At 42.5% G+C, this 23,034-nt stretch overlaps 1 protein-coding gene and 1 long non-coding RNA gene across 3 annotated transcripts in view; one reads left to right on the forward strand and one right to left on the reverse strand.

The window, feature by feature from the left end:
- The window catches only part of LOC114483981 (uncharacterized), a 93,963-nt gene that overhangs the window by 20,722 nt on the left and 50,207 nt on the right, over nt 1-23,034 (reverse strand). The gene's annotated exons all lie outside the window — the stretch shown is intronic.
- Nucleotides 2,891-23,034, forward strand: part of ACMSD (aminocarboxymuconate semialdehyde decarboxylase) — a 69,438-nt gene continuing 49,294 nt past the window's right edge. The window contains exons 1-2 of one of the 2 annotated variants that reach the window (XM_007116527.2): nt 2,891-3,078; nt 10,196-10,240. In XM_007116527.2, coding sequence (XP_007116589.1) covers nt 3,022-3,078; nt 10,196-10,240 — 102 coding nt within the window. In that variant the 5' untranslated portion in view covers nt 2,891-3,021. The remainder of the gene's footprint in view (nt 3,079-10,195; nt 10,241-23,034) is intronic. The other variant, XM_024122343.1, reaches the window with a different exon arrangement.

Consider the following 23,034-nt stretch of genomic DNA (forward strand, 5'->3'; position numbering starts at 1 on the left):
CAAGAGGAAAAAGATCGAAAAACTGGTAAGAGAAAAGGAACCAGGACTTGATGATTTAGGAAATTCTCAGCTTATCAAGATTGCAAAAGATGTTAAAATTAGGAGATTCACTGTTAAGAGGGCATGCTATGGAGAGAAAAACCAAGAATATAGCTGGACAGGGCTTTCCTGGCAGCACAGTGGTTAAGAATCCGCCTGCCAATGCCGGGGACACGGGTTTGAGCCCTGGTCTGGGACGATCCCACGTGCCGCGGAGCAACTAAGCCCGTGCGCCACAACTACTGAGCCTGTGCTTTAGAGCCTGTGAGCCACAACTACTGAAGCCCACGTGCCACAACTACTGAAGCCTGCGGTGCCTAGAGCCTGTGCTCTGCAACAAGAGAAGCCACAGCAATGAGAAGCCCTTGGTGTACCGCAACAAAGAGTAGCCCCCGCTCACTGCAACTAAAGAAAGCCCACGCACAGCAACAAAGACCCAGCTCAGACAAAAATAAATAAATAAATAAATAAATTCATTTTAAAAAAAAGAATATAGCTGGACAACCTTTTGCTAGTGCCTTAACTCTGTAAAATAGGCATCATGATCATCATCATCACTATTATTATTATTATTAAAAATATTATTTAAATGTATTTATAAGATTACCACTTTCTTTACTCCCCACTCATTTTACATTTCAGACAATTTTTTCCTGGGGCCATTTTTCCTCCTTTCTGGAGTATATCATTAGAAATTCCTTAAGTGAGTTCTGTTGGTAGGAAAGTCAGTTTTTATCTGAAAATTTCTTTACTTCTTCTTCACTGTTAAAATAAAAGTTTACAAGGTATACAGTTCCAGGTTGACTACTAGCTTTTTGAACATATTATTCTATTGTCCTATGGCTACCATCATTGCTGTGAGAAGTTGGCTATCAGTCTAATTGCTGAGATTTGAAGGCATTCTCTTTTTCTCTCTAGCAGTTTATAGGATCTTTTTTTTTTTTACAATTTTTCTTTTTTTTTTTTTTTTTGCGCTACGTGGGCCTCCACTGTTGTGGCCTCTCCCGTTGCGGAGCACAGGCTCCGGACGCGCAGGCTCAGCGGCCATGGCTCACGGGCCCAGCCGCTCCACGGCATGTGGGATCTTCCCAGACCACGGAATGAACCCGTGTCCCCTGCATCGGCAGGTGGACTCAACCACTGCGCCACCAGGGAAGCCCTATAGGATCTTTATTATTGGTGTTCTGTAGTTTTACTGGAAAGTTTCTAGAAAGGGAGTTCTTTTTCTTAATCCTTCTAGATATAGGTTTTGATTCCTAGCTATTATCTCTTGGAATATCTCTCCTCCAACTTCTCTCTCCTCTTTTAGCACTCCAATTAGACTCCTTTTAGACTTTCTTAATCTACCCTTCGTACTCTGTGACATCCTTATATACTCTTATATACGCTCAATTCCCTTGCATCTCCATGCAAGTGTCTCTTCCAATTCATTAATGAAGGAGTCTCAACTTCATACAAGCCTATGGTATGATCTCCCACTTCCCTCTAGGATATTAATTTTCAAAGCTCCAGGGTTCTGAATCCACATTATCTGGGTTCAAATTCTGGCTTATTTACTTACACATTCACTATTGTGTGACTATGGACAAGTTACCTAACTTCTCTGTGCTTCAGTTTCCTCTCCTATCAAATGAATATTGGTAATAGTTCCTCTTATGAGAATATTATCAAGAATAAATGAATTGAGTAAAACGCTTGAAACAGTGCCTAGCCCATAGAAAGTGCTTTAAAACTGCTTACACTTACTCTGAGTACTGGCATGTGCCTCCATGTTATTTTAAGGCTCATTCATTTGCTTAAGCTCATTAAACTTTTTACAAAAATGATCTTGAGGATTTCCTGTATTTTCTTTCAAGCTGAGCAAGCATTTAAACATATGTTTGTTACAATTTATCCAGAATCTAGTTGAGAAGAATGTTTGTTAAAATTTATCCAGATTCTAGTTGAATAGCCTAGTAGGAAGGCTGTTTTTTTTAAACTACCTAGTCCCTTCATTATGGAGACTGAGCTGATGGAAGCATTCCAAAGCAGGTTCAAGGTTTTGCCAGGGTCCTTAGGTCCCCTGAACATTTTAAGCTTTCCAGGAATAGGAAAGGACAAACACAGAACAATAAAGGGCTGCTTTGCTCCAGGCTCTCTTTGGAAGCATGACCATAAGCCTCCCTTTATGCTCCAGTGGAAGCCCTCCCCAAACTGCTCTGACGACCCTCTACTTCTCCCTACGCTTACACTCTGTACAAATACCTATAACAATGTACGTATCATTTTATCTCTCATTCAACCTTATATTCTCAGCACATAGTAGTTCTCAATAAAAGTTTGTCAAATGCATGAATGAACAAATGAAAGAAAAGGCAATGGAGGAAATAACATATACCAAGTATGGGTTCTTTCTATGATTTAAAAGTCAAGATGAAACTTCCTCCACACGTTTCAACATGCTAGATTTTCATGAACAAGCCAATTGCTAAGTATTGTTTAAAGACCTAGAGGTAACTACCGTACAAAAACCAAAAGCATTACAGTTGGTTTCTTCTGGGAAATGAAACCAAGAATAAGAACAGATGAGTCAGGGATCTATTATTTTCTTTAAAATTCTTCTGATATTTGATTTTTAACTATGTATATCTTGATAAAAGATAAACAAAGATTAGTCCATTTTTGACCTGCTGTAACTCAAAAGCAGCCTGCAGTACATTTGACCTCACGGGGTTTAGTACAGTTTTTTTTTTTTTTTTAATTTTGTGCCCAGAGTCCTGATTACCAAAGAGTTGTTGACCCAAAGCCAAGTCGACAGATAAACAGAACTGTGGACTTTAAGAAGGCAGCCCCAATGGATCTCTACTGGCTGAGCAGGCATATTGAGTGGTGCCTGAAGGCAGCATTAAGGACAAAGTAAATCAATTAACTCCATGGTTTTCATGAAGACCTCTTCATATCAAAATTTCTTTCTTTACATGCGTCTGCTCTGATCCCGTGGAGATGAAAATTGACATCCACAGTCATATTCTACCAAAAGAATGGCCAGATCTAAAGAAGGTAATGGTGATTAATTTGTTGAATTATTTCTAGAACTTCTCCAGCATTTCTCAATGCCTCTACTATAGAATGATGTCTTCTTTTGGGAATTAGATGTTAAGTTTCTCTGCTTTAGGAGTGATTTTAAGTTATTTGGTAGTTATTAAGTTATTCTGATTTCCTAGTTTTTTAAAATGACTTCATATTTATTTTGAAAGAAAATTGATAAAAAGAAGTAAGTGTTCTCGCAAAATCCCTTTTCCCCTCAAATGAAGCACTGTTTAAAACTTCTGGACAATATAAGTCAAGCAGGTTTACTTCCATTTAAGTCACATATTCAGCTGCTGGGGAGATAGGTGACAATTACAGTTTCAAGTAAGAGACTATTAAAAAACAGAATGTGATAGGTTCTCATGACTTCTAAAACATATCTCCTTTCTAAAATGTTTAAAACAAGTTTCAGAAGCACCAAATGATAGCTCTGTGGAATTTTTTTTTAGTCTATTTTAAGACACTCTGAAACCATTCCTTTTTGATGTTCTTTAAGATGTAAATCCTTGTTATGAAGTACAGAGTAGGAACATAAAAAAAAAAAAAACTAGAGGAAATGACATGAAACGTTTGCACAGTGAATGTCTCTCAAGACTCTTCTCTGTGTTTCTCAAAAGATGGAAATTTCCTTTTGTCATTAAGAACTTTTAAATGAATACTAAAACAGGAAGGTGGGGAAAATGAAAGAAATTTAAAATTGTTTTGTTTTTGTTTGTTTTGTTTTGTTTTTAAAGAAATTTTAAAAAGTTTTGTTCGGCTAAGTATCAGATTTTACCCAATCTTCAGCCTTCTCTAGTACTTATACACTACTCATAGTGTTTCATCTTTTTTATCCCAAGTGAGGAAAAATGAATGAACCCAAACTCTAATTAAAATGTGGTTCACTGTTTCATTGTGCAAGTAGATGAAACGATTTTCTTCTCATACTTGTCTCTTGGAAGAATGGTCATCTTAAGTGTTTCTTTGTCCACTGGTATTTTAGGTAAGATGGACAGGGGACATTGTAGATCAGAAAATACAAGTGATGCTAAACCATCTTTGAAAGGTTTTCCTATTATATTTCATGGTAAGAACTAACCCTATCAAACTAACCCCTTCAAAAGGAGCCTAAGTGCCTACATGGGAACTTGCTGTTCTGAATGCTGTCATCCTCATCATATTTTTTTAAAGTGTAGACACACCTTCACAATGTTAGTGATGAATACCCAAAACATTCTACCTAGTATCCTGTGCTATAACCCTACCTCCCAAGCCTGCCTCCACTTTGAGCTGAGAACTGGTCACCAAGAGCTGACAATTTCTAGCTGCCCCACCTAATGCAGGGCCCTGAAGGCATTGTTAAAACTGCTCCAAAAAAAACAAAAAACAAAAAACAAAACTGCTCCAGAAGCTCAAGGATGCAGAGCATGGGGAGGCTATAGCCACAGCTGTGTGCCCTGGAGATTCCCTATGCACAAGTTCTGCTGGCTCTTTATGTTATGCTTTCTTATCTTCTAGTTACGCCTTCCTATCTTCTAGTTATGCCTTCCTATCTTCTAGTTATGCCTTCCTATCTTCTAGTTATACCTTCCTATCTTCCAGTTATGCCTTCCTATCTTCTAGTTATGCCCTCCTACCTTCTAGTTATGCCCTCCTATCTTCTAATTATTTCTGAAAAGAGGGGAGGGGAATTTTGTACCCATAAACCAGGTTTTTATCAAGCAGTCTCACAGCCTGCAAGCAGATAACTGATATACTTTTTAAAAAAAATTTTATTGAAGTATAGTTGATTTACAATGTTGTGTTAATTTCTTCTGTACAGCAAAGTGACTCAGTTATACGTATACAACTGAGTATATATATATAATATATATATATTCTTTTTCATATTCTTTTCCATTATGGTTTGTCACCGGATATTGAATATAGTTCCCTGTGCTATACAGTAGGACCTTGTGGTTTATCCACCCTATATATAATAGTTTGCCTCTGCTAATCCCATACTCCCAATCCTTCCCTTCCCTACCTCCCCCCCCACCTTGGCAACCACAAGCCTGTTCTCTATGTCTGTGAGTCTGTTTTTGTTTCGATAACGGATATCCTTGATGATGCTGCTGCTGCTGATGGTAGTAATAATAATCATAATACTCTTACACTTCCAGAGAGCAATATATACACGTAATTTGATTCACATAAAATCTTGTGAGTTTCAGATAAGATTTCTATCATTAGCCCTGCTGGACAAATGAGGCCCCTGAGACTCAGAAATGAGCCTAGAATCCCAGAGCTTCGTGGGGCTCTGGTGGCCCCTCCATAGCTCTACACCCACACCTACCTTCCAAGAGCTGCCCAGGAGCACATCATGGGGGGGGGGATGTCCCTGCTTCCCTCTGCTAGACACCAGCCCGCTCCCCAACTCTCCACACGCATGTAAACCCACTGAGGGCTTCCTCACAGCAGGTCAAGCAATGTGATCTGCTATGCACTGGAAGTTTCCGTTGGACTGCAGGCAAGTCAGTGATGAAAGAATTCGCAGAAAACAGTTTGTGTTTTCAAACTGGGAGGAGGGAGATAAATAAAAATACATCTAAATGGTGCTGGGTTCCTTCTCTCTCTCTCTCTTGCCTTATTTCCAGTCTATATGATCAGAGTATTAAAGTGACATTAGTGGATAGCAGATAGTCCTTGCTGTTCATAGAGTTCAATACTTCTAGCAGAATTTCCTTTGTCTTCAAATCGTTTCTTAGTAGGTAAAATATTATTTCAAAACATCATTCTCCGATCTTTTCTCACCATTTTTTCAAACTTCCCAATTAAAAAAAATGAAAAGAATAAGCCAGTCCTAGTTTTTATTTTGGAAGATGAAGCCCCTTTGGAAGAACTGATATCTCTTTTCAAACCTGCCTTTTCTTGTTAAATATTAATAGACACACTTCAAAAACCTTGACCTCCTTATGCAGTGAAGAAATAGAAAAGCAGAATCAACACGCCTGGGTTGGTGATTAACTAATGATTACAAAGGACTGGGATTTGAGAAATTTTTTCATTTTCACTTGCTAATAATGATTGTAGTCAGAGTTAGAGTTAAGATCCTTACGGGGGAAAATCTACCTGAGGTAGAAAGACAGTAGATTCAGGGTGCACTTGATTACATTGTTCCTGATGAATCAGGATCCACACTCTGGCCCAAGAAACCAGGGTGAAAGTTGTTTCAGATTGATCCACAATGAGATTATTCATAACAACAAGGATGCTAATAAGGTTTCAGCTTTTTCCTTCAGCAAGACTTCATTGCCCACCTACTCGGTGTCCGACAGTAGGGTTTGCAAAGATTCTTCTAATTTTAAATGGGGTCCCAAAATTCCAGCCTTTAGGAAAAAAATTAAATATTTACATCTTCTTTCATTAGTGATGATTTAATTGCACTTGATCTCTGTAAGGTTTCAGGAGACAAAATCCCAGACATAACTTGACTTTTAAACAACTCCTCTGAGGAAACAGATATCTGGTTTCATCACCCAGGAGGTTCATTATTCACCTCATGAGTGTGAGGTCCCCAAGACATTAAAAATGTCATTCAGCTCATCAACCCCTGATTCACATATACCCATTTCAGAAACACAACTCTTGTAGACAGAACTGAATTCTCTTGAATTTTTAATATGTTTTTTTATTTGTCATGCCCATAAATGTCTATGGGACACCGGTCACTGTCAAACATTTTCAGATGGTAAATGCCTCCTGGCATACGCTCTGGCAAAAACTACTCTGAGGGTCAAAAATGTCAGACCCCAGGCTTGGTTCAACCTAGGATGAGAGCCTGGGGATTGTGTGGAGGCCAGATTTGGAGCAGAATAAAGTTGCCCCCAATAGGTTAGGTCTTTGTAAAGGCTCAGGGCAAGTACAACGGGTTCCAAAGCATTCCAAGTGCTTTCCAAGACAGGGAAGGGAGGAACACAGAGTGACAAAGGGCTCCTTCCTTCACAGCACTCCTTAGTGTCTGCTCCCAGCGTACACCTTATTTCACGACCTCAGGATGGAAGAGGCTGTCACCGCCATGCCACCCCCACTGCCATTACTGCCTGCCACCACTACCATCACCATCATTGGTACCACCACTGTCACCAAACTCACTACCACAACCATCACCACTACCATGTCATAGCCTCCACCACTGCCATTACTATCGCCACCAACCCTACCACCGTCACATCACCATCATCATCACCACTACTGCCACCACCGCCTCTGCTTCCACCACTGTCAGCACCATTCTCATGGTTAGCACTGATGAAGCCCTTTCTGTAAGCCAGGTCTGGTGTCCATAGCTTTGTCCGAATTGTTTCAGTCGATTCCCATAAAACCTTATTGTCACCGCAACTGCGGTGAGCCTCATTTCACACATAAGAAAACAATGGCCTCAAGATGTTAAGTTACTCCAAGAAAGTGTCTTTTTTTTTTTTAACATCTTTATTGGAGTATAACTGTTTTACAATAGTGTGTTAGTTTCTCCGTTACAACAAAGTGAATCAGTTATACATACTCGTGGTCACAAAGCACAGAGCTGATCTCCCTGTGCTATGCGGCTGCTTCCCACTAGCTATCTGTTTTACATTTGGTAGTGCATATATGTCCCTGCCACTCTCTCACTTCGTGTAGGCAGACTGTTGTGTGTGATCAGATCCCTCCATTCTGCCCCGCCCTGCCTCTCTGCCTTTCCCCAGGGCAGTACTTCTCTCACGAGCTAACTTATGGGTTAACATTCCATAGGGAATGAAGAAAAAGAAAGAAAGAAAGTGAGGAAGGAAGGAACAGAGGAAGGAAGGAAGGAAAGAAAGAAGGTGGGAAGGAAAGAAGGAAATAAAGCCTTTCCTTTTACAGTAAAGTAAGATTTCAATGGTAAATTTCCGGTTCAAGAGAGCATTTCGGTTTACTCTAAAGTGTAACTGATTGAGGCCATCCCACCCCTTCCCCCGACATGCACTCTGGGCAGCTTTATCCAGGAGAAGAGAGGGGAAAAGCACAAGGGTACAGAATGCATGAAGGGGTGGGAGGGCACCAACAAAGGAGAAACTGGGGTCCCTGATGGACAGGTTCCCTTGCGTGACCAGCCTACTAAGCCAGGTCCTCCAGTGTCACCTGGGAGGAGGCAGGTGGACTTCCAGAGCTAATGTGACAATTTGGAGCTGAAATTCAAGAACAGACCTTCTGCCCAGGTAGAACAAGGCTGGTAAAGAACTGACCAAATCTTAAGTCTACTGGGGCAGAATGCAGGGACGGACATAGAGACACACAAACACGCCTGTGCTGCAGGCCCAGACCTCCCCTCTGAGTCTGCAGGTGAGAGGGAAGCCAGGAAGAGGGACCTGCCAAAACCTGGCCCCCTCAAGACAACGTCCCTGTACCGTGACATGAGAGCCAAACGACAGTCACCTGGTCTCATCCAACCACAACAAGCGAGGAGTTGTGCAATATTTAGCTTCACTACCTCTACCCATTGTTGCTGACAAGAGCTGTCCATGAGCCCTTTACACTGTGGTCTCCGGCCTCCACGCCCTCCCCCTAACTTCACACTTTGAGAGTCATTGCTCTGGAGCGTGGAAATGCTGAACACTGGAAGCACCTCTCTAACCTGACCCCAGATTACCTTTCCAGCCTCCCTCCCATGACACCGCCTGGCCCACGTTGTGCGTCAGTACCCTCCCCCGCTCCTCCCCGGGAACCTGTATGTCACTCTATCACAGCGTGCCTCACACACGGTAAGGCTCTTCAATTACCCATCCACCCCGGCCTCGCCCTCTCAAGACTGTGCTCCACACAGGTTGCAACTGTCCTTCACTTCTATTTTCTCTGCCCTAGAAAGGCTGGTCATGGTGGGACTCCATGAGGGTTTGACAAATGAATGAATGAACAGAATGAGATTTTAAAACCTAGAGTTACATGAGTCATATATGCCTATGTTCACAGGCAGAGTCTTTCAAATATTTTTATTCATGACCCCCAAGAAGAAATATATTTCATACTGTGACTCCGTACAAACACTTATATCTATAATGGAAACAAGAGTTTCATGAAACTAATACTACACAGAAGCCATTCTAATACATTTGTTCTATGCTATGCTATGCTATGCTATGCTATGCTATGCTATCCTATGCTATCCTGTCCTATCCTATCCTATCCTATTTCATTCCATTCCATTCCATTGCTTTACTATCTTAGCTTGGGTTTTCCAAGAAGCAGACCCTGAGATACAGATTCAAATGCAAACAGTTTACCCTGGAGGTGATGCCAGGAAACTGCAGTAGAGTGGGGAAATGAGACAGGGAAAGCAAGGCAGCCAGTGAAAGTGTAGAATGTGTGCCTCACCTCAGAGTCATCCTACCGGAGGAGGTGAGGAAACCAATGTGTGCAGTTTATATACAAATGCCCTCAGTCGTTGATTGAGGGATTTGGGGGGTGGAAATTAGCACAACTAATTTCCTGGTACTTCTGAAGGGCCTAATCAAAGTTGGCGCCAATGGCAAAAGGGAAAATCCTGTCAAAGAAATGCGAGTGCTTTTAGCTGAAGGAGGGCTGGCGTGCACAGAAGCACTACAGAGAAGGAATATGGGTAGGCCACCAGCCTTATCTGTTACCCGTACTATTTCATGTTTTTAGAACATCTGGGTCATTAACCACTAAACTGATTTCATGATCTACTCACAGATTGCAAACCACAGTTTGAAGCACAGGGTTAATGTTCTAAGATGGTATTTCCTAAAGAGTGCTCCGTAAGGTCTGTACTCCTAGTGGCCTGGAAAGGATTTTAGGTGGTACGCAAATATTTTTTAATGTGCGTCCTTATTTTAAAATTACAACCTGCATTAGGAGAAAAGGTGAAACTAACACTTCTATGATAAGAGAATTTTCTTCCTGAATGAATACATTTCAGGAAAAACATTGATTTGAATATAAATATTGAATAAGTGATCATGGGCATGGGGAAAAATGGGAAAGTGTTGCTTGAAAGGATAGAGCTTGGGATACTCTGTCCCAGGGATGCGCCTTTATTGCAGTCCTCTCTGCTTTGACCTTTCAGTCTAACTGTGCTTCCTCTCCCCCACAGAGATTCGGTTACGGAAGCTGGGTGCAGCTCCAACACCACGGCAAGGTGAGTTTCTCCCAAAGCACGAGCGTGCCTCAGACCCACAGAACTCCTGAGTCTGAAACCTCCCAGCAGGCGGGCCTCTAGGAACCCCCAACTCTTCTGCCCTCCAATCGACTTTATAGTAGGCAAGGGGACAGCACTGAGGTTTCTCAAAATTATTTGCAAAAATGGGGATAACGTCAAAGAACAGCATTTAGGAAGATGGAATTGGACAAGCCATTAAGAAATGTCTCTGTCTCCCTCTCTCTCTATTTTTTTTTTTTTTGCCCTAGAACCAATTTTAGCATTGCTCTGTGTCAAGGAAGCGACCTGGCCCTCTCCACAGTTATGACATTATATTACAGCTGACCAAATAAATGCAACAGTTTAGGTTTGCGCACAGGCTGAGAAATTAAACACTGGAGGCAAAAGGGAGAAGAAGCCACTGTTAGAAAGGGTTGAATTTGGTCAGAGGAAAGAGCGAGAGGAAGAAGGCTTGGGGCAAAGCATTCAGCCAGTAACGAAGCCTGAGAGAGCTGCAAATCTAGAGCTGCACAGAGGTCAGGCCTGACTTCATCTTCAGAGGCGTCACATGCCCTCGTGGAGTGCATGGGAAACCCCCCTGAGCTCCCAGTGGAGCACAGACATGACTAAGGCAGGCCCTGGAGGACTGGTGGTGTGGGAAGACCACGTGCAGGGGTAACTCAATGCACTGTGATGAGGTGAGGACAGCTTTTGCACCAGGTACTGGAGGATGTAGACTTGGGTACCAAGGACTGGAGAAGGCCTCCTGGAAGAAGTGATGCATCCTGGGTCTGGAAGCAGAGGTGAAGGCTTGCCCAAGGAATAAAGGAAACTAGAAAGCAAAGACAGGGAGCAAAGGCCTGGAGATATCAAACATACGTAAGCCTAGAACTCAAGCATTTGGCTTGGGCTGGTAGCAGCATTTCTCAAAGTGTGGTCTGTGGACCAGCAAGTTCAATTTCACCTGGGGACCTGGGAGACAGGCAAATTCTTGGGCCTCACCTCAGACCTACCAAATCAGGAATGCTGAGGACAGGGCCAGCAATCTGAGTTTTTACCGACATCTATCTGATGCCAGGCCCACCAGTCTAGACACGCGCAATATGCTGGTGAACAAGACAGACATACTCCTTGCCCTCGTGGTGCTGAAATTCTAGGGGGAGACAAACGTGATCACTTCAGAGAATGAAATAAAAAAAACAGTGCTGGAACAGGGAATGACTGGGGAGATGCATCTGGGCTGGCTGGTCGGGGAACTAGCAAAGACTTAGAGGATGAGAAGGAAAAGCCTGGAAGAGCATCCCTGGCTGAGGAAATACCAGTTGCAAAGCCCACCATATGAGGAGGAGCTGTGTTCAAGAAACAGGAAGGAGGGCAGTTTGGCTGAGATGTGGTGAAAGGGGGAGATGGAAGGAAACCAGGTAGGCAGGGGCCAGATCATGGAGGGACTTGTAGCAAGTGCTAAGCAGGCCGGGTTTTATTCTCAATGTAATGCAAATTCTTCGGAGGGTCTTAGCGGCTGAAAAAGGTCACCTTGTCTGATCTGTGGAGGATGGATAGAGGCGGGTAAGAGTTTGGGGCACAAAGTGGTGGGAAGAAGCTGGAGAGGAAGGCAGAAGCCTCATCAGACGGGGCCTTGGAGGATGGGTTTAGGCCTTTGTACTTGATCCTGAAGGCAGTGGGAAATCATTAAAGAGTTTTTTAAACATCAGAATCTCTGGAGCAGCCCATTTTCACCTTCATCAAAGGCCACCCACTAAGTGCCAATTTAGACACTGGGCTGCACTTCTCCCATGAAAAGTGTCAGTTCCTAGCCTGGGAGCTGATGATCTAAGCTGGCCTCAAGTCTCCCCAAAAGAGAAGACAAGCTGAGTGGAGATGATGACAAGGCCACTAGGAAGCCCCAAGTGCAGGGATGGGCAGCCTGTAATTTTTTTTTTTTTTACTCCCTGTCCCAGGCTGCAGTTTGTAACCTTGACACTGGATTTGAATGGCCTTCATTTCATCTTGTTTCTGTGTCAAAGAGACTGCAAAAACTTAACAGCAAATCTCATAAAAAAAAAAAAACAGAACAGGGGCTTCCCTGGTGGCGCAGTGGTTGCGCGTCCGCCTGCCGATGCAGGGGAGCCGGGTTCGCGCCCCGGTCCGGGAGGATCCCACGTGCCGCGGAGCGGCTGGGCCCGTGAGCCATGGCCGCTGGGCCTGCGCGTCCGGAGCCTGTGCTCCGCAACGGGAGAGGCCACGGCAGAGGGAGGCCCGCATACCACAAAAAAAAACAAAAAAAAAAAAAACAAAAACAAAAAAAAACAGAACAAACAAAAAGAAATCCAAGAATGAAAATATTTCCAGTCAAATCTATTACCTGATATTTCCAGCAAAACTGGATATAACAGTAGTCTTATGAAAAAAAACAGTGACACTTTCCTTTCCTCTGTTTCAAAAACAAAACAAAGCAAACCAAAACAGAACCAAACTGGTATTTACCTAATTACAGTGGTCAGAGATCACAGTCACTGGAAAACAACATGCAAATATATACAAATATTCAAATTCAGCTAAGAGCAATGAGAAAATCCAGCACTTTGGGGTTGAAATTTCTTTTCATTCTCCTGTATCCCTTTAGTGAACAAATCTTTTCTGTCCCCCATGAATGATTTACCTCAGAGATTCCTGTTTTCTGAAAGGTCTTTCCAATACACTTCTCTGGTCTGCCCTATCTGTTTCTCTTCTTAACCTTTGGTTTCTCAATGCTTTTGGAATGAACCAAGGGGTATTTGTTTGCCATGGTAAAGCCTTGTTCAGAACTGAAAAACAACATTTGTCCTTGGGTTGAATATTTATAATTTGGTTGAAGATTCATAAAAGTATGTACGGCCTCCTCTCAGGAGCCGCATGGGGTGGCAGCAGAATTGAGTGCTGATGGCAGGGACACCCAACAGCGTTCAAAGGAGGCTAGACACAGGACCTAGTTCAAATTCATGGGTCAGCAGCATTTAGAAACATCGACTGAGTGTTCTTCAGGCCCTTGAAATACAAAGACACACACACGCCATTTCCACCACACTTAGCATTTTCAGACACACTATTCTGTGTGATTTTCAAGCATCATGCTCCTGCTCTAAAAAATGATTTCCCTCTCACTGCGGAGCCAGGAAGACACTCAAATGAATAAAGAACATACAGATAGTGACAATTTTGTGCTGAGCAAAAGAGAAAATAAATAGTAAGGGAATTCAAGGGGGTGGGAAGGCCAAGGCAGGGGGCAGTTCTCATGAAGATAAAGAATCATAGGCCTGTAGGGCTAGGGAGCATCTAGTCCAGTGTTTGAAAATATGGGCTGCAACCCAACAGTGAGTCATAATATCAATTCAGTGGGTTAGGACAGCTTTAAAAATAAAACAGATTACAAAAGAAAATAGCAGAATGTATTGTTCATGGTAAGAGTAAGTGTTGTTTCATCAAACTTTTGTCTCAGTTTGAATCTGTATAAATCTTGGGTTGGCCAAAATGTTCGTTCTCCTTCTGTAACATCTTACCCGAACGAACTTTTTGGCCAGCCCCAATAGATATATACAGAGGTAGTGGGTCACAATGGAAAATATATTTTTTAATGTGGGGTCGCAGCCAAAATCGATTGAAAGCCATTCATCTAGTCCAATATCCTCATTTCATGTTTTTATTTTTAAGCTTAACTTTCCATTACATATGTAGAATCTGAATAAATTCTCCTTTTTATTATTCTCTTTTTACGTGCATTTATTATATGAATTAACTACATGAACTGAGAAAGAGTCCCATTTGCAATGCAAATATAACATTCATACAAAAAAGGACAAAATCAAATGAAACCTTTCTTGATTTAATGTACTTTAAATTTTTTTAATTTTTAAATTTAAGCTATTGAAGATAAACCTACAGTTCCCTTGGATCAGCCCTCCCCATCCTCAAAAGTAATTCCTATTAACAGTTTGGTGGGTATCTTTCCAGACCTTTTCCTATGATTTTACTTATACATACATGCACCTATTAAAAAGGACATAGTATTATTTAATATGTTTATGTACATATTTTTTAGCTAAGTCAATCAGGTTCCAAACAGAAAACAAACAGCATACTTAGCATATTCTGAAAATAGTTAATAAAGAGCCTACTTATAAAGGTGTAGGTGTGGGATGAAGCTGTGGAGGTAGGCAGGGGTTGGATGAGGAAGGGTCTTAGGGCCAGGTTAAGGAGTTTGTATTTTACCTTCAGGGCAACAAGAATTGATTCATGAGTTTTAAGCGGCGGAGGTAGCGAGATCTGATTTAGGGTTTTAAGAGTTTACTTGGCTGCTCTGTGGAGACTGGGTTGGAGGGGAGCAAGAGTGAAAGCAGCAAGAGATGAGGTTGGAGGCTGGAGGCTGGAGCAGTCAGTCGTTCAGGTGAGAGAGTACGGGGCTTGGGACCAGAGCTGGAGCGGTGGAGATGGAGAGAAGTGGACCCTTGCAGCGTCCATTCTGAAGACAGAATTAACGGCATTGGGAAATGGATGGGATGCTGACATGTCAAGCAGAGGGAAGTGAGAACATGATGTAGTCTCAGAGGGATGAGAAAGATAATGCTGATATCAAAGGACAGAAGCAGCCACGCCGGGAGGACAAGCAGATCTGGGGGAGAGAGCAGTAGGCTGAGTGAATAGAGCTGGAGGTGGTTGTAATAGAGCCTCCATGGAGCTGTCCTTCAGAGCCTCGTCACGTGGGACAGAGGCTGCTTCCTGGTGACAGTGTCTGGGCCATTTCTGCCACCTTCGTCCCTCAAGCCCAACCAGCCTGGCAGCTTGCATGGTCTAGAGGGAGAGCCTGAGTGGGGACTGGGGGAAGGGGGAGGAGAATGGAATCTGATATGAAATACTGAATTTTAAAATACATTTTTTCTTTTTTCTCTCTGTGCTAGTTTTTTCCTTGTTGTCTATCCATTCTGTGTGTAATAGTTTGCATCTACTAACCCCAAACTCCAAGTCTATCCCTCCCCCACCTCCCCTCCCCCTTGGAAACCACAAGTTTGATCTCTATGTCTGTGAGTCTGTTTCTGTATTGTAGATAGGTTCATTTGTGTCATATTTTAGATTCCACATATAAGTGGTATCATATGGTATTTGTCTTTCTCTGCCTGACTTACTTCACTTAGTATGACAATCTCCAGTTGCATCCATGTTGCTGCAAATGGCATTATTTCATTCTTTTTTATGGCTGAGTAGTATTCCTTTGTATATATATATACCACATCTTATTTATCCATTCATCTGTCAATGAACATTTAGGTTGTTTCCATGTCTCGGCTATTGTGAATAGTGCTGCTATGAACATAGGGGTGCATGTATCTTTTTGAATCACAGTTTTGTCCGGATATATGCCCAGGAGTGGGATTGCTGTATCATACGGTTAATTCCATAAAATACATTTTTAATGATACACAAAACCAGACATTTGAAATACCAGCCATATTTGAACTCATTTGCAGATAGCATTAGAACTAGAACTTAAGAATCAGAAGTGTCAGAAGTGAAGTTCCTTGGGAATCAGACTCTGAGATGGAGATGAGCATGCAGAAGGTTTATCAGGAAGTGCTCTTAGAATGGACATCACTGAAAGGGAAAAGAAGGAAGCAGGATAAAACAGAGGGCAATGTTGAGCTGTGATGCAGTCTCAGTGGAGGCCTCAGCTGACCCTACAAAAAGCTCTAAAGCTAACCTCCAGAATTGTCCCAAGTTGGGGGGTGAGGGCAAAGAAGAGGGGCCTTTATGTCTCCGTGGCAGTCAGTCATTGGAAGTGGGCTTCCCTGGAAATAAAGCAGGACTTTAAGGGTAAGTGATTTACACATAGGATCCAGGTTTCCTGAGCGCTGTATTTATCATGATTTCTACTACCCCATGCTGTTCTGGCTTAAAAAAACATTAGAGGTATATTTGAAATGAGTTATCTGAGTGGCGATGGATGGTTGGAGAATTCTTTAATTAAAATAAAAATAACAAAAAAACCCCTTGGTTTTCTTTCAAGAGTTTATTAAAAAAACAGAATTTGTTTCTGAGTTGAATAATTTAGAGCACCTTGCTCCAATTACTTGATTATTAGTTAAGTTTAAGATCTTGGTTGATGTTGGGATCAGTGTTAAAAACAGAACCTAAGAGGCCCCCCAGTCCCTCCCCTAGCAGCAAGTGCTGACTTCTGAGGCCCATTTATATCCCTGCAGGGATCCTGGGTTCCTAAATAGCATGTGAGAGGGATCAAGAATTGATTCTCTACAATAACTGTCAGGTCCCAAAATTCTGGTTGAAAAAGCAAAGAGGACTGGGAGCCTCTTGGGGCACAGCTGCCCTGTGGTAATTTTCACTGCGAAAGAGCTCCCCTGACAGTTGCTGTCATTCATTTGCCTTACCATGGATCCAGCATAAAGGGTGTGGAGGGAAAAGTTTAGTAAGTCTGATTCTCCTGCAACATAATTAGGGCAATCCCCCAAAAAGATTGGACTCCTTAGGAAATTATAGTAATTAACATTTGCTTACTAAATAGACACCGATTACCAAATATCAGCCTCCACAGCTTCAGGGTGGAAAATGGCTTCATGAACCTGGATTCTTTTCCCAGTTCTATACCACTAAGTGCTCTATAGCAGCTAAGCTCTATACCACCACATCTCATGGACTCAATGGTAAATGCAAGAGTTGAACTAAAGAAATGATCCATTTCTGCTTTAACATGTTCTGCTTTGTCTGAAACCAAAACTTACTTGTGCACCTCGCAGAGAAACCCAATTTCCTCCTTTGCCATTGATAGTATATGGTAAAATCTGGCCATTGGATGAATCTAGAGACTGTCATACAGAGTGAAGTAAGTCAGAAAAACAAATATCGTATATTAACGCATATATGTGGAACCTAGAAAAATGGTACAGGTGAACTGGTTTGCAGGGCAGAAATTGACATGCAGATGTAGAGAACAAATGTATGGACACCAAGGGGGGAAAGGGGCAGGTGGTGGTGGTGGTGGTGGTGGTGGTGGTGTGATGAATTAGGAGATTGGGATTGTCATGAATACACTGATGTGTATCATCAGAAGTGTCAGAAGTGAAGTTCCTTGGGAATCAGACTCTGAGATGGAGATGAGCATGCAGAAGGTTTATCAGGAAGTGCTCTTAGAATGGACATCACTGAAAGGGAAAAGAAGGAAGCAGGATAAAACAGAGGGCAATGTTGAGCTGTGATGCAGTCTCAGTGGAGGCCTCAGCTGACCCTACAAAAAGCTCTAAAGCTAACCTCCAGAATTGTCCCAAGTTGGGGGGTGAGGGCAAAGAAGAGGGGCCTTTATGTCTCCGTGGCAGTCAGTCATTGGAAGTGGGCTTCCCTGGAAATAAAGCAGGACTTTAAGGGTAAGTGATTTACACATAGGATCCAGGTTTCCTGAGCGCTGTATTTATCATGACTTCTACTACCCCATGCTGTTCTGGCTTAAAAAAACATTAGAGGTATATTTGAAATGAGTTATCTGAGTGGCGATGGATGGTTGGAGAATTCTTTAATTAAAATAAAAATAACAAAAAAACCCCTTGGTTTTCTTTCAAGAGTTTATTAAAAAAACAGAATTTGTTTCTGAGTTGAATAATTTAGAGCACCTTGCTCCAATTACTTGATTATTAGTTAAGTTTAAGATCTTGGTTGATGTTGGGATCAGTGTTAAAAACAGAACCTAAGAGGCCCCCCAGTCCCTCCCCTAGCAGCAAGTGCTGACTTCTGAGGCCCATTTATATCCCTGCAGGGATCCTGGGTTCCTAAATAGCATGTGAGAGGGATCAAGAATTGATTCTCTACAATAACTGTCAGGTCCCAAAATTCTGGTTGAAAAAGCAAAGAGGACTGGGAGCCTCTTGGGGCACAGCTGCCCTGTGGTAATTTTCACTGCGAAAGAGCTCCCCTGACAGTTGCTGTCATTCATTTGCCTTACCATGGATCCAGCATAAAGGGTGTGGAGGGAAAAGTTTAGTAAGTCTGATTCTCCTGCAACATAATTAGGGCAATCCCCCAAAAAGATTGGACTCCTTAGGAAATTATAGTAATTAACATTTGCTTACTAAATAGACACCGATTACCAAATATCAGCCTCCACAGCTTCAGGGTGGAAAATGGCTTCATGAACCTGGATTCTTTTCCCAGTTCTATACCACTAAGTGCTCTATAGCAGCTAAGCTCTATACCACCACATCTCATGGACTCAATGGTAAATGCAAGAGTTGAACTAAAGAAATGATCCATTTCTGCTTTAACATGTTCTGCTTTGTCTGAAACCAAAACTTACTTGTGCACCTCGCAGAGAAACCCAATTTCCTCCTTTGCCATTGATAGTATATGGTAAAATCTGGCCATTGGATGAATCTAGAGACTGTCATACAGAGTGAAGTAAGTCAGAAAAACAAATATCGTATATTAACGCATATATGTGGAACCTAGAAAAATGGTACAGGTGAACTGGTTTGCAGGGCAGAAATTGACATGCAGATGTAGAGAACAAATGTATGGACACCAAGGGGGGAAAGGGGCAGGTGGTGGTGGTGGTGGTGGTGGTGGTGGTGTGATGAATTAGGAGATTGGGATTGACATGAATACACTGATGTGTATCAAATAGATAACTAATAAGGACCTGCTGTATAAAATAATAAATTAAATAAAATTCAAAAAAACGAAAACAAAATCTGGCCATCATTCATTAAGCAAGCTCTCTGGACTGTACTAAGTTCTTTACAAACATTCTATTATTGAATCTTCTGTATCATTCTGTGTTCTTAGTTGCAAACAGCAGAATCCACTCTAGCTAGTTTAATTAGAGAAACAGCTCACAGGCTTTCTGGGAGGGCTAGAGATCAAGCTCAGAGGCTGTGCTAACAGAAACAATGCCCAATACCTGGTCGGGGACCTGTTCTAGCAAGGCTGTGAGTGCTGCCACTCCTGGTCACAGACAGAAAGCTCATGCTGACGATGCTGAGATTGGAGACCAAAGCACTGCAGCTTCTGCTCCAGCCATGTCTGACACCTCAGGCAACACCCTTATTAAAAGACTCTGGGGTTTCCCTGGTGGCGCAGTGGTTGAGAGTCCGCCTGCCGATGCAGGGGACACGGGTTCGTGCCCCGGTCCGGGAGGATACCACGTGCCGCGGAGCGGCTGGGCCTGTGAGCCATGGCCGCTGAGCCTGCGCATCCGGAGCCTGTGCTCCGCAACGGGAGAGGCCACAACAGTGAGAGGCCCGCGTACCGCAAAAAAAAAAGACTCTGGATTCTTCAGAGTCCCTGCTTCCTCACAGGGCTCACTTCCAAATCAAAGTCACACATGGGGGCTTCTGATTGGCAGAGCCTAGAGCACATGCCAGTGCCCCTGCTACAAGGGGATCTGGGAAAGTGAATTCTGAATTCCCCCTCAGGAAGGGGGAATCATAATGTGAAAATATCTTCACATATAGGAAGTGTTCCAAGGATGTTGGGTGGCTACAAGCATGACAAATAAAAAGGTCCACAATTTACAGATAGAAAAGTGAAGGTTAAACTCAGAAGGGCTGTAACTTAGCCAGTTAAACTGCTACTAAGTAATTTAATGAGATTTAAGCCCCTATCTATTGAAATGCAGAGACCATGCTCTTCAGCACTCTGCTACACTGGGTATTTTATGGTAATTAAGCTTTCCTAGTAAGAAGCAAAAGAAAAAACTTCTAACTGCCAAATGAAAGTTTGTTTCTCAACTTTTTCTCCTTTACCACCACCCCTCTCCACTCCCTTCTTCACCAAATAAAAAGATGTGTTCCTATATTCTATTTGTGCAATCAGTATCAGCACTCTTGCTTGCAAACAAAAGAAACAAAGAATGGTTAGTTTAAGCAGAAAAGGAATTTGTTGAAAGTATTTTAAGCCCCTCAAGAATTACAAAATGCTTAGGGAACCACACTCAAATGTGCAGGTGATTGAAGCCACGGCCAAGGCCATGCCACAGGTACAGCCCGGTTAGGACACTGCCACCAGCACCACTGCCAATGGACATAGCTCATGGCCACTGCTGGAATCAATACTGGCAGCATAAACTCAACTGTTCTTGTCTTTTTGCATCACTTGATTTTGATTCACAACCAAGCATTGATCCGTCAAGTTTGGGACAAGGAGAGCAAGTATTTGGGTTTTAGTAGAGGGAGGCTGGGCCCTACCTCTACCAGTGCTCTTGCAGGAGAGTCCCCAATCCAGGAAGGTGGTTCAGGTGCTGCCATTGTCAGCAAAGAACCAGAACTGAGGCAAATCAATCCTGATGTCCTGATCTCAGAGACTCGGCTCTGCCTGGGTGTAGATACCTGTCATAGCTACACAAGTCACTTGCTTATTGACCTATTCCCCCGTCTGTGAGCAATGAAAACATGAATGTGAGGGCTTGCTCATGCTTGGGAGATGTGCACAGGCCGCCGCGCTTAAAGGTGAAAAGTGCTCGGCCTCCTCCATGAAGGAGATGGGGAAGGTCTAGTCCTTGGATCAGAAGGATAAAGAAGGGAGCGGTAGCAAGACCTGAGTGCAAGCCAAGAGGAAGAGGAGGAGGGCAGAGAACTAAATCAAGCACAACTCAAGGCCTTTGATCACCACATGCTTACACGGCCATCACGCAGGGCCCAAGGGCAATCTTGAGGCTCTGAAGCACCACCAGAGGTCACGTGTCCTTAAGCAGGGGAATGTCGGGAGACAGCCCAGTCTCTAATTAACCATACATCATTAATACTAAGAATAACTAACACTCAACATGTGTCAGACACTCTACTAAGTGCTTTATAAAGATTATCCCATTTCACGCTCACAAGATCCCTTTAAGGTAAGTCATATTATTATAACTATCTTAAAAATGAGCCAAAACTCAGAAGTTTCTAGACAGAACAGCTAGCGGGACAGAGTCTGAGACTCCACAGATATTTGATGTCACAAAGCAGAAGAAACCATGGAGCCATGGCTAAATGGGACGAGTTTGAACTAATCTGTGCCATCTGCCAAAATGATTTAAAGTAAGTGGTCGTTATCGACTCTGACCATGACTCTGTCCCACCCGTCTTGTTCTCTGGGCCAAAAGCAGTCCAAATCCAATGTATGAGTGCCTTGTATGCTGGGTGGTAAGCTGGAAGCAATACCTCCTCATGGAGCTGAAGAGGCTGCAATGAAGGCAGGGTAACTGAAAAACCAAGAATCTTCTTTCCTCCCAAAAGCAACCACTGACCTGTCACTCCAACTAAGCCTGGTCAAGAGAAGAAGGCCGTGCCCCAGTTATGCCAAATCCTCCAGGACATCCAAGGAGTCCAGCATGGATACTTCAAATTTAAATAACAGAGAGAGAAAGATATTCAGATGTTCCAAATACAACATCACTGCAGAGCATAATAATAATAACATCTGAATGAAATAATGTCATTTGCAGCAACATGGATGGACCTAGAGATGATCATACTAAGTGAAGTAAGTCAGAGAGAGAAAGACAAATATCATATGATATCACTTATATGTAGGATTTAAAATATGACAGAAATGAACTTGTCTACAAAACAGAAACAGACACACAGACAGAGAGAACAGACTTGTGGTTGCCAAGGGGGAGGGGGGTGGGAGAAGGATGATGGATTGGGAGTTTGGGGTTAGTAGATGCGAACTATTACAAATAGGATGGATAAACAACAAGGTCCTACTTTATAGCACAGGGAACTATACTCAATATCCTGTGATAAACCATAATGGAAAAGAATATGAAAAGGAATGTATATATAAATGAATCACTTTGCTGTACAGTAGAGATTAACACAACATTGTAAATCAACTATACATCAATAGGGGACTCCCCTGGTGGTCCAGTGGTTAAGACTCTGTGCTTCTAAATGCAACAGGCATAGGTTCAATCCCCGGTCAGGGAACTAAGATCCCACATGCCACATGGTGCAGCCAAAAAAAAAAACAAAGTATACATCAATAAATTTTAAAATAATAATAATAAAATATTAATATCTACAAAAAATAATAATAATAACCTTTGGCTTATGGAACCTCTGCACAGCCAGCTCAAGTACTCTGTTCTTTGTCTCTGTGGATGGGAATCTGTGCCTTAATTTCTTCCTTTTCTCACAGTCTTTCCAATCTCCATGCTTATGACCTAAGTTTTTGGTGGTAGATTACTAACTTGTCTTTTTTCCTCAACTATATATCCTTAAAGTTTTACATCAGTCAGAGAAAGTATATTGCCCACCTTAGGTGCTACATAAATATTTGTTTTATAAATTGAAAAAAAAAAACTGAGAAAACTGAGGCTCAGAGATGTTGTTTAACTTGCTCATGGTCACACAGTAAGTGGCAGAATAGGGATTTGAACCTTAGCAGTCTGATTTCAGGGACCTGGATCAGAACTTTTCCCTTTTCTTTAGGGATCAGCAACAGGAGGCCCAATTTAGAGGCCGCTGCCATGCTCCACATAGCCACTTAGTTTGCACCTCCCCACCCCTGCACTGAGTAGTAAAAGGTAGTGTACAAGGCAGGCATGATGCCTGGTAGAGGTAGCAGCTCAGAACCAAATTACATATGTGCTGCTAGACTGATTCATTGCATGGCCTGCCTCCTCTGGCAGGTGTTGACATCAGCGGGCCCTGCTCTGCTAGACAAATTATTTACTCTCACTATCCATCTATTGCTTCTCTATAAAACAAGAGGGCTGGACTAGATGGTCTATCTCAGAGGTCCTTTCAGTTCTAAAATGTTATGAATCTAGAGTTTTC

The sequence above is a fragment of the Physeter macrocephalus genome, chromosome 2, assembly GCF_002837175.3.
Source record: "Physeter macrocephalus isolate SW-GA chromosome 2, ASM283717v5, whole genome shotgun sequence".
NCBI classification, from domain to species: Eukaryota; Metazoa; Chordata; class Mammalia; order Artiodactyla; family Physeteridae; genus Physeter; species Physeter macrocephalus.